Below are 16,550 nucleotides of genomic sequence, written 5' to 3'. Positions count from 1 at the left end.
CTATTACACTGTGTGTGCTCTTTTTTTAATTTTTTTATTAAATTTTTGGGTAGTTTTTTTTTTAATATATTTTATTGATTTTTCACAGAGAGGAAGGAAGAGGGATAGAGAGCTAGAAACGTCGATGAGAGAGAAACATCTACCAGCTGCCTCTGCACACTCCCTACCGGGGATGTGCCCGCAACCAAGGTACATGCCCTTGACCGGAATTGAACCTGGGACCTTTCAGTCCGCAGACCGACGCTCTACCGCTGAGCCAAACCGGTTTCGGCTGTGTGTGCTCTTAATACCGTAATTACTTTATCGGTGTTTGTGAGCGTGGGTGCCTGAAGTATTCTTCCACAGCTCTTTTTTTTTTTTTTTTTTTTTTTTTAATATATTTTATTGATTTTTTTACAGAGAGGAAGAGAGAGGAATAGAGAGAAACATCAATGAGAGAGAATCATCGATCCGCTGCCTCTTGCACACCCCCTACTGGGGATGTGCCCGCAACCAAGGTACATGCCCTTGACCGGAATCGAACCCAGGACCTTTCAGTCCGCAGGCCTACGCTCTATCCACTGAGCCAAACCGGTTTTGGCTGTGTGTGCTCTTATTAATTTATTGGTGTTTGTGGACATGGGTGCCTGAAGTATTCTTCCACAGCACTTTTTAACGGCTGGTGCCTTGTCTTCTCTGCAGCACGGAAGGAGGGCAGGTACCGGGAGCCGCCGCCCACTCCTCCAGGCTACGTCGGGATCCCCATCACCGACTTCCCAGAAGGGCCTTCCCATCCGACCAGGAAACCTCCAGATTACAACGTGGCGCTGCAGAGGTCTCGGATGGTCGCCCGCCCTGCTGAGGCCGCAGGGCCGGCCCCCGCCCCGCAGCCACAGGCGCACCCTGGGGTCGGCCGGCCAGTGAACAAGCCCCAGTGGCATAAGCCCAACGAGTGCGACCCGCGCCTCGCCCCCTATCAGTCTCAAGGGTTTTCTACCGAGGAGGATGGTACATACTCATTCTTAAAACCGTAAAGTCAGATGTGTTCGCTTGGGTTGCCTGTAAGCTTGCCAAGGCGTTTGTGCTTTCTTGACACTGTGATCACTTGTGTCTTCAGCCATGGTCTGCACGTTTTAGAGTGAAGAGTTCCAAATGTAGGGTTAAGCTTTTGACTATTGTGTGTGTGTGTGTGTGTGTGTGTGTGTGTGTGTGTGTGTTGTTTTCTAAAGGGCTCAAGAAATAACCAAAGATTGCATAAGTGGTCAATTGAATAAAGTGTGTATGTGGTGGCTGAGTTTTTCTCCTAATTCTCAGTGTTCTGTGGAAAGATTATACTTGGACTTTTTTTATTTTTATTTTTTATTTTATTGATTTTTCACAGCGAGAAAGGGAGAAAGATAGAGAGAAACATTGATGAGAGAGAAACATTGTTAAGCTGCTTCCCACTGGGGATGTACCCACAACCAAGGCACCCCCTGACCGCAGGCCAATGCTCTATCTAATGAGCCAAATTGGCCTCCACTATACCTGGACTTTTAATCAGTTCCAAATGACAGTCTGAGAAATATAATTCTCTATAACTCTTTTGCCTTCCTTCCTCAAGCTATATTGAAAAGGAGGGGAGAGATCACCCACCCGATCTCCTTTCTTTTTTTTTAAGTTTTGGTTTGAACATGTTTTGGTGTACAAATAATTGTTATAGAAAAAAAGCAAGACAGGATCAATGGAAATTACTTAGAATCCTGTCACTTGCAGATAACCACTGTAAATATTTTGCTATATATCCTCCTAGACTTCTTTTATGTAGGTGTGTATTGTTTAAAAAGCCACATGCTGTTTTAAAACTCGTGTCAAAGAACTCATTATTAAATAGACTCCTTGTCTATACTGTGTGTGTGTATTTAAATAGGCTTCATGTATACTTTAAAGTCTTCATTATTAACAATCATCACCTAGAGAAAAAGGCAGGGATTTTAAGTGAGGTATACTGAAAAGGAGAGCTGAGGTATTTTTCTTAAGCACATCAGCAAGCATGTCCTCTCAGCACCAGAAGGACTTAACTTGCTCATCACTCTCTCTCTCTCTCTCTCTCTCTTTCCTGGTTGTGTTTGCAGAAGATGAGCAAGTATCTGCTGTTTGAGGCACAGGCTTTTCTGGATCCAGAGTGAGCCACCCGCAAGGAGAGCACAAGAAGACGTCCCTAGCATCCGGGCCTTGGAACTCACATTCTGAGGATGGTGGACCAGTTTGCCTCCTTCCCTGCCTTAAAAGCAGCATGGGGCTTCTTCTCCCCTTCTTCCTTTCCCCTTTGCATGTGAAATACTGTGAAGAAATTGCCCTGGCACTTTTCAGACTTTGTTGCTTGAAATGCACAGCGCAGCAATCTTCAAGTCCCCACTGTTGCTGCCTGCCACGTCACACAGTATCATTCCACATTCCAAGATCGTCACCACACGAGGATGCACCCCCAGCTGCACTTCTCAACGCCTGGAACGATTGTTTTCAAATCTTCCTTTTAGATGTCAATCCAGTCCTAGCACTTGGTCTCATTGGGAGAATGAGAAAAGCTAGCCATCGAACTTCTCGGGGCCTTTCACCCACCAAGGAAGACAAAGAAAAACAATGAAATCCTTTGAGGACAGTGCTTGTCCACTTGTTTACAATGTCCTCCTTTTTCTTTTTTTTCTTTTTTTTAAATGAATTTAAAGATTGTGTTCAGAGTTATATCCACTTAATAATTACAGTATTATTTTGAACCTTTGAGTAGGGTTGCCAGCCTGGGTTTCTTCAAAAAACAAAAAACCAAATATGCCGGACAGGGTGTGGCCACAGCAAGAAGAAGGGAAGACCTGGCATGGGGCCCTTCAGGCCTCCCCCGGAGAAGTATAAACTGTTAGCCAATCCCTCAGATACCAAGACACCCCTCCACTCCTTCCCCAGTGGGTGGGGTTCTCCTGTCACACTGTTTGCACATGGCCAGGGGAGGGAACTAGGACTCTGTGTCCTGTGTCTGAGCCTTATGGAGTGTGGGACAGGGTCGTTGGAGGGTGTGTCCTGCTCCACTGACATGGATGGCAACCCCCTCCCCCCCTTTTTTTTTTTTTTTTTAAGTTATGTTTCTTTGATTTTTGTTCATTTAGTTTTAGGAATTTTTTGTTGTTGTTGTTGTTTGTTTTCCAGAGAAATGTTTATAACTGGATAGCATTGCAGTGAAAGCAGCTTGGGATGTTGGAGCTAATGCCAGCTGTTAGTACTGCTCTTTCAAGACAGCCTCCCTTTACCGAATTGGCATTAGGGACTAAACAAGCCTTGACCGTGATCAAAGATCTAAAGATCCCAAACCTGGTGGGAGATGCCAGCCTTCGCCAGGGGGTTTAGTCGCCGCCGAAGACTAACCTGAAAGTGGCTTAATAGACACACGATGGATAGAGAAAAGGCCTAAAAAGTGTAGCAACCACCTGCTCACAGCTGCTATTAACCCTATAATGACTGAAATGACCCCCTCCACTCTATTTTTGTGTTGTTTTTGCACAGACTCCGGAAAAGTGAAGGCTGCCAATCCGAGTAGTACTCAAATGTGAGGAACTGCTGGTCTTGGATTTTTTTTCCATTAAATTCAGCTGATCATATTGATCAGTAGCGAAACGTAAATAGCTTCAAATTTTAAAAAAGAGTCAAAATGCAGTGTTTTTTCACTGTATCAAACAATGTCAGTGCTTTATTTAATAATTCTCTTGTCTCATGGCAATTGTCTACTTGCTTATATATTACATTGTCAATTTAAGCATTTGTAATTTTACATGTAATATGCATTCTTTGCCAGTTTTATTATATAGGCTATGGACCTCATGTGCATATAGAAAGACAGAAATCTAACTCTACCACAAGTTGCACAAATGTTATCTAAGCATTAAGTAAGCGTAGAACATAGGACTGCTAATCTCAGTTCGCTCTGTGATGTCACGTGCAGAATGTACAATTAACTGGTGATTTCCTCATACTTTTGATACTACTTGTACCTGTATGTCTTTTAGAAAGACATTGGTGGAGTCTGTATCCCTTTTGTATTTTTAATACAATAATTGTACATATTGGTTATATTTTTGTTGAAGATGGTAGAAATGTACTATGTTTATGCTTCTACATCCAGTTTGTATAAGCTGGAAAATAAATAAATATAACATAAAGCCTTGTCTATATTCTTAATGAATCGTGCATGCTTTTTATTGTCAAAGTGCAAGAAAGCCTTTGAGTCTCACAGTAGGGTCAAATACTTGGGAAGCTGAGGAGACCTGGCCTGTGTAGCCTCAAACTATCCAATAGCCTGTTCTCTTAGAAAAGAAGTTAATATCGTTAATGTTAACACAGGCCAAGCCATGCTTAGTATTTATAGTTTTTCTTGAGATTCAGTGAAAAATGCAGATGGTATCACTATATATCTACAGAGCATTTTTCTCTTCTCAGCCTTTTCCAATAAAAAATAGCTGTGGAACCTTATATTTTGTCCCCCAGTATACATTCTGAGAAAGACCTCAGAGAACTTAAACAGGAGTTCAAGATCATGACCACTAATGCTACAATTTAGCTAATGATTTAGGATTTCTATTGGGTATATAAAATAGTGTTCTGTCTCTGAGTTCTTAGGGCTGGTAAGTATAAATACTATTTCAGTCTATCAGAAGGGCATCTGTATTTAAAAAAGTAAAAGTTTGTTAAGCAGCAACCTATTGATCAGTAGAAATCAGTTGGATTCCCAGTTGCACTTTGAAATCAAGTTTTTTATTTCAATTTAGCTAATGATTTAGGACTTCTAATGGGTACATAAAATATTGTACACTTTGAAATCAAAGACTCATTTTTTAGCTTTGAGCAGACCTAAATGAAAGGACTATCCATCATTCACTGGAAAGCCTCAGAGGTCGGAGTGGAACATATAGGAGTATAGGCAGCAAACTGGAGAAAATGGATGGAAGTCTAAAAAGGGGTCAGGAATCGGCTCCTGATACTAATGTGGCCACTGGCCAAACTTCAAAATCTTTCTGAGGCATTTGTGCTAGCTGCTTTGGTGAGTAAATTTTGAAAATCTGGCCATCAAGACAGTTAGAGGATTAAAACCAGTGGCTTCAACCATACCTTTTTGTAAATGAAGCTATTGTGTGTGTATGTGTTGTGTGCTCTCCTCTATCATCTTTTTAACTTAAAAGCCATTACCCAGGGACACGCCTAACAAAACAAGAACCCATCCTCTCTTTAATGCAATGCGCTATTTAAGTTTCTGCCGTTCCAAAAGCTTAATTTTCTCGTCTGTTTGGAAAAATATTAAGAATCTGATGTTCTGAACAATAACCTCTTTGCCATCGCTTTTTGTATTCTGTGCTAAAAACAAGAAAATGACAAATTGGCATGATTACTAGTATTCCCCTTTGAGGTTTTAGATTACCTTTAAGTAGCAAAGGACTTGTCTTTGTTTCAGGATTTCAAGAAATATGTGCTCATCAGATGTAGTCAATAGCAGTGACAGTTTAATCTATGTCATGTTAATAGCAGAACTTTGCCAAGTATTTTCGCAATGTTGTAGAAAGTGTTGTCAAACATCTGAGGCTTCCTCCCCAATCAAGAAGGCCAACCAAACCATGTCTGTTTTCATACATACAGTTTAAAGGCCTTCAATTATTTCCTCAACTGTGATCCTTTTTCCTCTATAAAGATGCATAGAGTTTATGCTCATCTAGGCTTTAATATAATTTGTCTCCAGTTCACTGATAATACCAAAATGTTCTTGAATGATGCAAGCTGCTGAGAATGTGTGTTAGGTCTGTGTACTAGTGTATTTCCAGTGCATTATTACATTTTTATATGTGCCAAAGAAATATAGGCAGCTCTCTGAATCCTTGAGTCCATGATACTGTTCTTATTCAGGCTCAGCTGGTGTGGCTCAATGGTTGAATGTCATCCTATGAGCCAGGAGGTCACAGTTGGATTCCCAGTTGCACAGATCACATGCCCAGGCGATGGGCTCAATCCCCAGTGTGGGGCATACAGGAGGCAGCCAATTAATGATTCTCATCATTGATGTTTCTATCTCTCCCTCTCTGAAATCAATAAGAATAAACTTTTTCAAAATAGTTTATTCAAAGAATAAAGAAAGTGCAGCCACTGAAGGGTCAAGTTGTGGATTAGTGAGGCAAATGAGTTTGTGAACATTCACTAAGAATGTCAACAAGAGAGGTTGGAAAAAAGGCAATAATTTAATGGAATGAGTAGGGCAGAGTACAACAGAGGCAACATGACACTTCTAAGAAGGACAGTAAAGTAAATGAGAATTTACCGAGTTTACAGTGAGAGCAAATATTCAATGGAACTGAGAAATAATGTTAGTGCACTTATTTCAACATTCACATTTAGCCAAATACAAGGCAAGCACAGTAAAATGTCTGCCTGTGTTTGAAATTATACTTATCACTCAGTTAGTTTTTACAATGTCATGGCTACATGATAGGAAAATTTATAGAGGTGACCAAAACATTGCATGCAAGGTTAAAGAATCTTAGAAAAGGCTTTATTTCATGGGCAACCAATAAGGTCATAACAATTTTCATTATAGGAGAAATCACCTAAGCATGGAATATAATATCAGAAGTGAATTTTAGAATCAAATCACCAATTTTATAGAAGAAGGATAATAATGAAATAAAATTAGTCCAGGGTATTCAATAGCAAAGAAGTAACAGTATATCAGAATATTTGAGTTTAAATTTATGTAAGTTGGAACATTTCAAATAAAACTACAAAATTGATTTGCTCTCAAGACAGTGTCAAGTGTAACATTATGATGAAAATATGTCTAATACTTCCAGATGCAGTTTAATGAACTAATTTCATTCATATTGTGCACATACTATAACACTTTTCTAGATGCTGGATATTTACTGATTACCCTCAAGTAAACCGAGGTAACTTCAAATTACAGTCTTCTTTTGGCAGAGTGTCTCATTTCTCAGGCTGTATGGGAAACTTACCGAGTGGCCCTAAGATGATATATCTTATCCAGCAGCCTTGGTTACAGCTGGATCAAAGGAGATGCCTGGCCCAAGAGTTGCCAATGTAGGCTTGCCAGCAATCTATAAGAGGGTCCTAGACTGAGCACGGAGGCATTAGAAGTTCAACCATCTTGATTGAGCTCATCACATCCTCTGGGGATTTTCTGTGCAAATGCACAGAAGAGCAGAAGCAGTATTCAATGAAGTCAATATGTTGAAGTCATGAGTATGCAGAAGTTATGAACAAGAGGGGGTCTGTGAAGTCAAGAAAATGATTGATCCAAAGTAGGAGTAGTGTTCAAATCTGAGTGGAACAGACACCTATTTCTTAGGAAGCAACCAAATGAGATGTCCTTATTGTACCTGAATGAATTCCCAGTCTCAGGGCAACTCTCTGTGAACTCTTCTTATTCTTGAATCCAGGATGGAGAGCCATTTCTGTTCTTTGTGTATTCTCTCTTGATAACCACTCTGTACTCAGCACCTGGAATGGTGCCTGGAATATTATAAAGGGTTGCAAAAACGAATAGCTTATCAAGTACCCTAGAGGGCCCAAATTACACAGATAAATTGGACAATCAAAATCAGCCAACATGCATTTGTTGAAGGACATCTATAACTCTGCCCAGTACTGGTGAGACTTCATTAGCTTTATTGACAATATAATTATCACTATAATGAGAGAAAAATCAACAAAAGAAGTATTTTTGTTATATTTCCTGGCATTTAGTAGAAAAAAAAATAAAAAGGACTCTATTCTATTCACTTTTTTTTTTTTTTCTAAAAGAATAACTATGATTATTCAGATTTGAGTATATGGCAAACATTTTTTTTTCTTCAAAATTAAAATGCTGACATATATGGTTAGAGCAGAGCTCTTGGGAAATGAAAACCCCCACTCCTTTGGAATTGTAGGAATGGCATTGAAATTTTTCCCATTCATAACAATTAATGTGTCCCATGTATTGGATACCTATTACAGCAAAAGATTGTCTCTTTTTTCTGATTTTGGAAGTTATCAGATAAACTTATTTAACAATAAGTACATAATTTTTGAAGATTAAAGTACATAATTTTGCACATGATAGCTGAATCCAGAGTTTATCTGATTTGTGCTTGGAGTGGTTTACCTCATGGATTTCAAGTGGCTTTTAAGATCAGTCAAGTGTGACTGTACCTAAGAAATTGAAATGTTTTCTCTTATTCCCATAGAGTATGAGATCCTCAGAGTTCCTCCAAATGAGAGGGTCTTTATTGGAATAGTGGAATAAGTTCAACAAGCTCACTTCACTTGAAATTTATTTTGTTCAGAAGGAAGCAAATTACCCATAGATTTACATAAATATCTCTATTAAGAGACAAAATATTAATGAATGTTTAATTTTTTTCTTCTCTAGATCCAGAAAGGGACCCAGAATTTATCAGCCTTACACAGTATCCGCCTTGAACTTTTTATTTGTTCTGACTAGTTGCTCTAAGTGAGACTCCCTTTCCTTCCTTGTGGCGCTACAGGAAGCTGGCCCTTTTCCCTCTTTACAGTGATCAAGGACTCCCAGTTGGAGGTCACGTTAGAGCAGCTGATTCTTTGAGGAGCTAATTCTCTCATGGCTGTGGAATGCCACTGCCTGCAGCCTCTAAATGCTGGGAAAGCTTGGCTGTGTCTATAAATCAAGCTTGATCCACCCAGACAGGAAGACTCCACCCATGGTGACAGCCACACGAAGGCATTTGGTGAGTGTAAAGCTTGAAGCTTCCAAGCTTCCATGAGCTTTAAGTTATTTTCAAACCACCACATTTTAAATGTGTTTCAGGGACAAATTAGGATAGAAATCAATAATATCTATTGTGGATTTTTTTTCCTCTCCTTTGAATATTTTATTAATTTATTTCTACCATAAAATAGTTCCTTCTTCTCACCATTGCCTTCCCTACTCCACTTGTTTATGTATTTGCTATGCTATGTCACTGATGTCAGCCATGACATCATTCTATCTAGTTTCATGCCGGGGTTCTTGTTCCAGCATTTATGAAGAAAGGCTGTGCATAGACTAAGTCCAAAGACGAAAGATAATTTTGAAAGACATTGGGGGTCAGAGGAGCCTGGCTGAAGGAGCTAAGTTCTTCTCGTCTCAGGACTCCTTGCTTTTTATTAACACAAATTGTCCTAAGGCAAGGTGGAGATACACTTCAAAGGTTAGGGTTTCTCTACAGAAGCCACTGTCAGAATGGGGAATAGCCTTTGGCTGTTCAGGTGTTTGGCCAGTAGGAGGCAATAACATGTAGATTAAGATTCCCTGAGCTATCTGGCAGCAAACAATCATCCTATTCAGGTTTTGGGGAAATGCCTTTAGCCATTCCAACAAGTGACAACATGTGACTCAGCCCTTGTTGAGTCCCCAAGTTCCATCAATATTTTGATGAAACTCTTGCAATTATGACTTGCTGGAAATGGCTTCCGGCAGTTTCATGAGGGTGTGGTCTGTAGGGTCCTTCTACTTCATGGACCTGAGGCTCAAACACAATTGAAGTCAAGATGTTATCATTGATTTGACCAAAATTCTGTTCCTTTGATCAACAGATCTAAGGCTTTTTAAAAAAAGAAAGTTTGATGCTGACCAGAACCTGATGTCTTAAGGCAGTGGTCAGCAAATTGGGGCTTGTGAGCCACATGCAGCTCTTTGGTCCCTTGAATTTTCTAACACCACTTCTTCAAAATAAACTCGCCCAGGCCAAAGACCAACTTCTGCGCATGGCCCCAAGTAATCAAGGAGCCCATACCCCAACTCCTTTAGCCATTGTGAATATTTTTCCCTATATCCGTATTTTTCCGGCGTATAAGACGACCCCTAATTTCCTATATTCGCTGTATAAGACTACCCCCCACTTCCGAGGCAACACCAGTTCTTTTTTTAATAGACCGCCTCTCTGACTCTGGGCAATCTGAGCAGGCTTTTTACTAGAACACAGTGTACATGTTCTGTACCTGAAGCTACACTGTGTTCTAGTAAAATGCCTACTCAGATTGGCCAGAGTCAGAGAGGCGGTCTATTAAAAAAAGAACTGGTGATGCCTCGGAAGTGGGGGGTAGTCTTATACAGCAAATATAGGTCTAAACCTATGTTTTAACTGTAAAATTAGGGGGTCATCTTATATGCCGAAAAATACAGTAACCAACCCACCCCCTTGAAGCCATTGGGGAGCCAGGTCTTTGAGCATTAGCTCACCTAATGATTTCAGCTTGACATCATTTTCTCAATTAATAAACCTCTACTTTCTTGGCTGCAAACTCCTGTTTGCGTCTGATTGGGTTTTTATACACAGAGGCAAACAGACCTCTTTGGTCTGGTACCATGCTGAAGATCTGAATCTTGTCTGTTTCTTCAGTCTCTCCTATTACTCTGTCTACACAAACACTATTTGTTTTTTGTTTTGTTTGTTTGTTTGTGTGTGTGTGTGTGTGTGTGTGTGTGCGCGCGCGTGCGCGCGCGTGCGCGCACGTTTTTAACGTGTTTTTATTGATTTTAGAGAGAGAGGAAGAAAGAAGGATAGAAAGATGGAAACACTGATGAAAGAGAAACATCAATGGGCTGCCTCATGCACACCCTTTATTAGGAATCGAGCCCACAATCCAGACATGTGCTCTGACTGGGAATCGAAACAATGACCTTTTGGTTCATGGGTCCATGCTCAGCCACTAAGCCACACTGGCCAGGCTATTTGTCTTTTTTTTTTTTTTTTTTTTTTTTTTTCCCAATGCTCTGAATTATTTTAGATGACTGTGGTTGTGTGTGTGTGTGTGTGTGTGTGTGTGTGTGTTGTTGTTGTTTTTTGTTGTTTTATTGTTCTATTTTTTCCAAAACCCTTCCCCATGCTGCCAATAAACTCTAACCTACTGTGAAGCTTCAGTAATTTCTCTTCACATTTTTGGGGGTTTTAGAATAAAATGACTAAATTTTGTTCACAAATATAACAAATACAAGTTTGGACTTTCAATATTCTGCCTGTATTTTTTAGCATTTGTTCCTCAAAAATCTTTATGACATATATACGGCGGGTATTGGTTTCATGGATGAGTATACTGAGTAGAGTGGTGGTAGAAATAGGAGAAGGCATTGGAAAACTCCAGCAGGCGCCGTTCAGGTTGTATTCTATAGGAAGTACACCTGGGGTCCTGCAGCAAGTACATTTGCCTTTATTTCATATACATCACTTTCAGAGTTCACAGCAGGGGGCATCTTTCACTCTGCAGATTTTTGACCCTTCTTTTCTTAAGCTGTCAGGACCACTAATTCTGAATGATAGACAACTAAGTTAGTTGTATTTTTTCTCTCTCATCTTCTTCACTCACAAATGCACCCAGGTCAAAAGTTTAGGGAAACTTGGTACAAAATAGCATCCCTGTTTTGTTATGGTAATTTTTTTATTTCTAAATACAGAAGTGATTTAATAGTAAAATCCTGTTGGTCCAATTAGAGGTCATGGGAATGCCTCTATCTGAATGTAAAACAAAAGAAAACAAAAAACCTGGTTTTAAGTTATGAGATGGCCAAGGTTTTCAGAGATCAGAGTTAGAAAAGCAGTTTATGACCTTTATCTAAACTTGAGCTGAAAAGGTGATCTACATTTCCAAAGACACTGAGGGTTCCAATTTGAATTTCTGTGGTGACATTTGGAAAGATTGATCACTCTATTCTGGGAGAAGATGAAAGAGTGTGGGTGAGAGGTTATGAGCAGGCAGCGCTACCAGTGGGAGCAGCCAATCAACTAGAATAGCCCCAAGAATTCTCTTTATTGTTCCAGACGCAATATTTAACTAATTTTTGTTGACATTTGGTCAACAAAAATTTAAAAGTTCAAATGTCTACTGTCCTACTCCAGCTACCAAGACTGGTTAAAATGGGAAAGATTTCTATTGTAAACTGCTTTTCTTCTGGTTTCAGGAACAATTAAAAATTTTAATGAAAGCTTTCTGATGAAAGCTACAGGATAAAACTAATTTCAAAGTTCTGAAACCTTACTTTGTTTTACTTCCTAATGTTCCACATCGTAATGTTTCTGAAGGCAGTGATGTGTTTCCTATGCAGTTTAATGAATATAACATGTCAAAAACAAACTGATCCATGAGGATGATAACAATACCATAGTGTAGTCAGGCCTACAGCCTCTCCCATTGACTAGTATAATCTTGAGGACATAATTAGATACAGTTGCTTTTTTTAAAAGATACAATTTAAGAAAATTGGATATTTAGCCAAAATCAGTTTTGCTCAATGGATAGAGCATCGGCTTGGGGACTGAAGGGTCCCGGGTTCAATTCCGGTCAAGGGCATGTACCTTGGTTTCGGGCACATCCCCGGTAGGGGGTGTGCAAGAGGCAGCTGATCGATGACTCTCTCTCATCAATGTTTCTAACTCTATCTCTCTCCCTTCCTCTCTGTAAAAAAAATCAATAAAATATATTTTAAAAAAAGAAGAAAATTGGATATTTAGGAACTGGAAATAAATTAATAAAGCAATTTAATCCTTCAGAATTATGTTTGATAATGCTGAAAATTAGACTTTCTTCAGATAAAAAGTTAAAAAATGCACATTAGAGGAGACCTCTAGTGTTTACAGTAGCTTACGGCAGCTTCATCTAAAAAAACATGCATTTCTTCTACGAAGTATTATACAACTAAAACCCCTGACAGTATATGGAAAACAAATATAAGACGACTTTGAAAGATAGAGAGAAGAAGGCAGGCTGATTAGGGACCTCGGGGCTACAGGTGATATGTTCCCTCGGGTTTTTGTTTGTTCTGTTTTTGCCTCACAAATCCCAGACTTGGAGCTAAAAAGGCTGACAACCCAGAAATGCCAGTGAATGTAGACCAAGCAAAGCAAACCTGCTCCCTAGCCAAGAACCAAGAAATGGGGGCTAGCAACACAGAAACTGCTAGACAATAACTGCTCTGCTCTAGTGAAACACTCCAGAAAACAGTGTAGCAGCACCTACCCAGGCCAGCAAAAGCTGAATTGGGAAGCCAGAGTTCCCAGGCTGTAATTGTGGTGACACCAATTTGCCCTAAAAATCCTTGTGGACAAAAGGGGCCACATGCTAACTTGATAAGCTCAGGGAAGGCCTGCATGGCACTCTTGCAAATTCAAAGACCTAAAGTAACCACAAAGGATGGTGTGAAATTAACTTAAACGCAATTGTTGTGGGTAGTTACATCCTAGGCTGGTATCTTCACTGACAAGGTCAACCTATACCTTTACTGAGCCTATCTGTCTTTTTGCATCTATGCTAACATACCCTTGAAATGTCTGGGTAACTTGTAACTTCCCTTTTCTGTACTCCTTGTGTCTGGGTGCCAGGACAGATATTACAAATTCCTTCATTGTTATGTTAATTGTTCCTGCACTCACTTAAGTATGTGTCTATCATTTTACTTTTTATCCCATCCCCGGGGTTTCCCCACTTTGCTTTCTCCCCATCTCTCTAATCTATCACCAATGGATGTCAGGTACCCTACCTACACCCCCTCTTTTTATTGCAATGTATAAAAATAGAGGAAAACCCGCCATTCTCTGGAGCATTATCTCAATCCATTGAGGTTCTGCTTCCCGGCAATTGTTGGCAGTTTGGCTCAAATAAACTCTCAAAAATTCTTTACAGATTTGAATGTTGTTTTTTTGCTGTTGTTGTTGTTTTTTGTTAACAACCTCCACCGGGTTAGAGAGAGCTGAGGAGGGGAGTGGGACATCATACCCCCAGACAGTATCATTGGAGACCATGTAGCTTTCCACACCTGCTCAGCAGTGATGACACCAATTCTTCTGTGATGTCAGTGGAGGCCATGAGGGAAGTTGGAACAAGGCCCCTCTGCCGCTCCCAGCCCCGGAAGTAGCAGTGATGGCTGACCATTGAGCAGGAACTCCCATTCCATCTAACAGTGATGAGGAGTCCCTCCCCTCCAATGTCAATGAAGGTCGAGTGGGAACCTCAAATTATAACCCATCCAATTAAAAAACTATATTTCAAAATGTAGACTGACCTACCCGTAATTTATAATAGAGCTGGGTCCTCTGCTAGACTCCTAAAACTATAATTTCTAATAGAAATTAAGAACACTAAATCATCATATCTGTTACTTTCTACTGGAGATAAGAGATAATCATGAGGCTGCAACCTGGGATGAGAGGCTTAGAACAGAGGGACAAGGCTAAGTCCAAATTAGGAGCAGAACATAAGAGGAGTAACTAAAGAGGCTTCCAAGAGCAATAAGAGCATTTTAGTGCAGAAAGAGAGCCAGCTTTAGAACCAGCAAATTGGAGTTTACAAAATGCATCTAAAACTGTGGCAAGAGCTAAATGAGGCCCTAAGCCTGGTAACACGAAGCAGTTTGAGAAGGCATTCTGGGTCCTTTGATTCTTTTTTTATTTTTAATACTAGTGGCCCGGTGCACAAAATTCATGCATATTAAAAGGGAATTAATTAGAGGACATATTTTAATATTGCTATTTGCCCTTTCTCTATAATAGAAGTGTCAAAGATGAAAGAAAAGTAATAAAATGTATATGAAAATCTCCCTCCTGTCAGAGTCTGGGGCATGCTGCAGGCCCCAGAGTCAATTCCTTGCCCATCCACTCAAAATCTTGTGAGACCCAGATCCAGCCAATCCCACTTCCATTGGGCAAGATCCAGACCCAGCTGGCCCCATCCCCATCAAGCCCCACCGGCAGAAGGCACAGCCTCAGGTCCCCCAGCACACATCAGGCGGGAAGCGTAACCTCAGGTCCCTGCTGATCATTTGTTATGGGAACCTCGCTCCTACTGTGGGAGCAGCCATCTTGTGATGGCATGAGGGTTAATTGGATATTATATAGGATATTTTTATTTATTTTATAGAGAGGAAAATAATGGGAGAGAGATCGAAATATTGATGAAAGAGAAGCATTGATTTGCTGCCTCCTCCCCTCCCTCTATTGGGGGACAACTCCGAAACACAGGCATGTGCCTGACCAAGAATGGAACCAGCGACCTCCTGGTGCATGGGTTGATGCTCAACCACTGAGCCACTCCAGCTGGGCAGACCCTTTGATTCTTGACCCAACATAGCTCTAGAATGATCCAGGCCAGACTAGAATGTATATACCAAATCCCATTTGCCCAGAGCCCAGACTGTCACAGCTTCCCACTAGAAATAGCAGACCAACTGTCAAATGGTAAATTCGCTCAAAAAGTTCACCCTGGCCCTGGCCATTTTTTCTCTGTGGTTAAAGTGTTGACCTGCATACTGAAGGGTCATGGGTTCGATTCTGGCCAAGGGTACATACCTGAGTTGCAGGCTCAATCTCTGGCCTCCGGTTGGGGCTCATGCAGGCAGCAACCAATTGATCTGTCTCACTTTGATGTTTCCCTCTCTCTGTGTCTCTCTCCCTTACTTCCACTCTCTCTAGAAAAATCAGTGTCAAAAATATCCTCTGGTGAAGATTAACAACCACCACAAAAAGCTCACCCTGGAGATTTAGGGACACAACATCTACTGTACAGGAGTTTCTCTCTCAGCAGAGTCAGTCTTTTGCTTGCTGTAGACTCTGAGAGTCATTTTGATTTTCTAGTCTAACTAAATAACACCTTTTGTCAACCAGAACTGCACAGCATTATGTGTATTGCAGCCCATAGAAATCTTTCTATGCCATGAATGTACTAAAAATGCTTTTAGTACATTTAGACAGTATCTTAAATCCCGAATCAATGTGTCTACACAGCCTACATAAGAGTGGGTGTATGCTGAGTCTTTTCTGTGTGCTAGACACGGGCCTAAGCATGCCTTATGTAGCGATAGGTTTTGTCCCAACCCTATAAGGTAGAAAATATTATTCTCCGCCTTCCTCAGATAAGTAAGCTGAGGCACAGGGAGGTAAGCCACTTGCTGCTGTGGCAGCTAGAAAACTGCCACAGTTGGATGGTGAAGTTGGATGGTGAAGCCAGCCAGGCCAGCTCCAGAGGCTTGCTCTGAATCACCGCTCTGTGCATGATTAGACAGTGAGAGCTTGAATTGTGGTGTGCAGGAAGATTACATGAATGGTTTTCCTTGAAATTGCCTTGGCACCCATGGTTTCTGGGCACCAGTGAAGACGTAAAGCTGAGGCTCAGTTTGGAAGCTGTTTTTCCTTCTAAGAAGCAGATGACTCTAAGCCCCCCTCTACCGTGAGCCCACAGGCTTCGCCCAAGGGAGCAGCGGAGAGGGCCGGACCACAGGGGCTGGGAGTTGTAGAAATGGGATGGGTGTCTGTGCTGTGGAATATCCTTGTCCCCTTCCTCACCTCTCTCGGGCTTCTGAATATTTTGTTTTTCTCTAGCATTCCTTACCCTTTGGGATTGCTTTAACGTGGCTGGCTGGGTTTCCCCACCTTGAGTGTTGTGGTCAGTGGATTTGGACTGATGAGCAGTAGGAGAAATGGTAACAACTGATTCAGAGAAGCTAAACATCTTCATATAAACAGAGGCTGGGGAGAAGGAAGGGATCTGAGTAGCTGGGGAGA

General features: G+C 40.8%; 1 protein-coding gene across 15 annotated transcripts in view; it reads left to right on the top strand.

The window, feature by feature from the left end:
- Positions 1 to 4,166, top strand: part of RAPGEF2 (Rap guanine nucleotide exchange factor 2) — a 226,943-nt gene extending 222,777 nt beyond the window's left edge. For all 15 annotated transcript variants that reach the window (XM_045576278.1, XM_036424416.2, XM_036424411.2 and 12 more), the window contains 2 exons: positions 682 to 987; positions 2,094 to 4,166. In XM_045576278.1, coding sequence (XP_045432234.1) covers positions 682 to 987; positions 2,094 to 2,119 — 332 coding nt within the window. In that variant the 3' untranslated portion in view covers positions 2,120 to 4,166. The remainder of the gene's footprint in view (positions 1 to 681; positions 988 to 2,093) is intronic.
- Positions 4,167 to 16,550: the final 12,384 nt, after the last annotated feature.

The sequence above is a fragment of the Pipistrellus kuhlii genome, unplaced genomic scaffold (assembly GCF_014108245.1).
Source record: "Pipistrellus kuhlii isolate mPipKuh1 unplaced genomic scaffold, mPipKuh1.p scaffold_m20_p_8, whole genome shotgun sequence".
NCBI lineage: Eukaryota > Metazoa > Chordata > Mammalia > Chiroptera > Vespertilionidae > Pipistrellus > Pipistrellus kuhlii.
The sequence above is the reverse complement of the archived record's forward strand: the minus strand, read 5'-3'. Positions and strand labels throughout refer to the sequence as shown.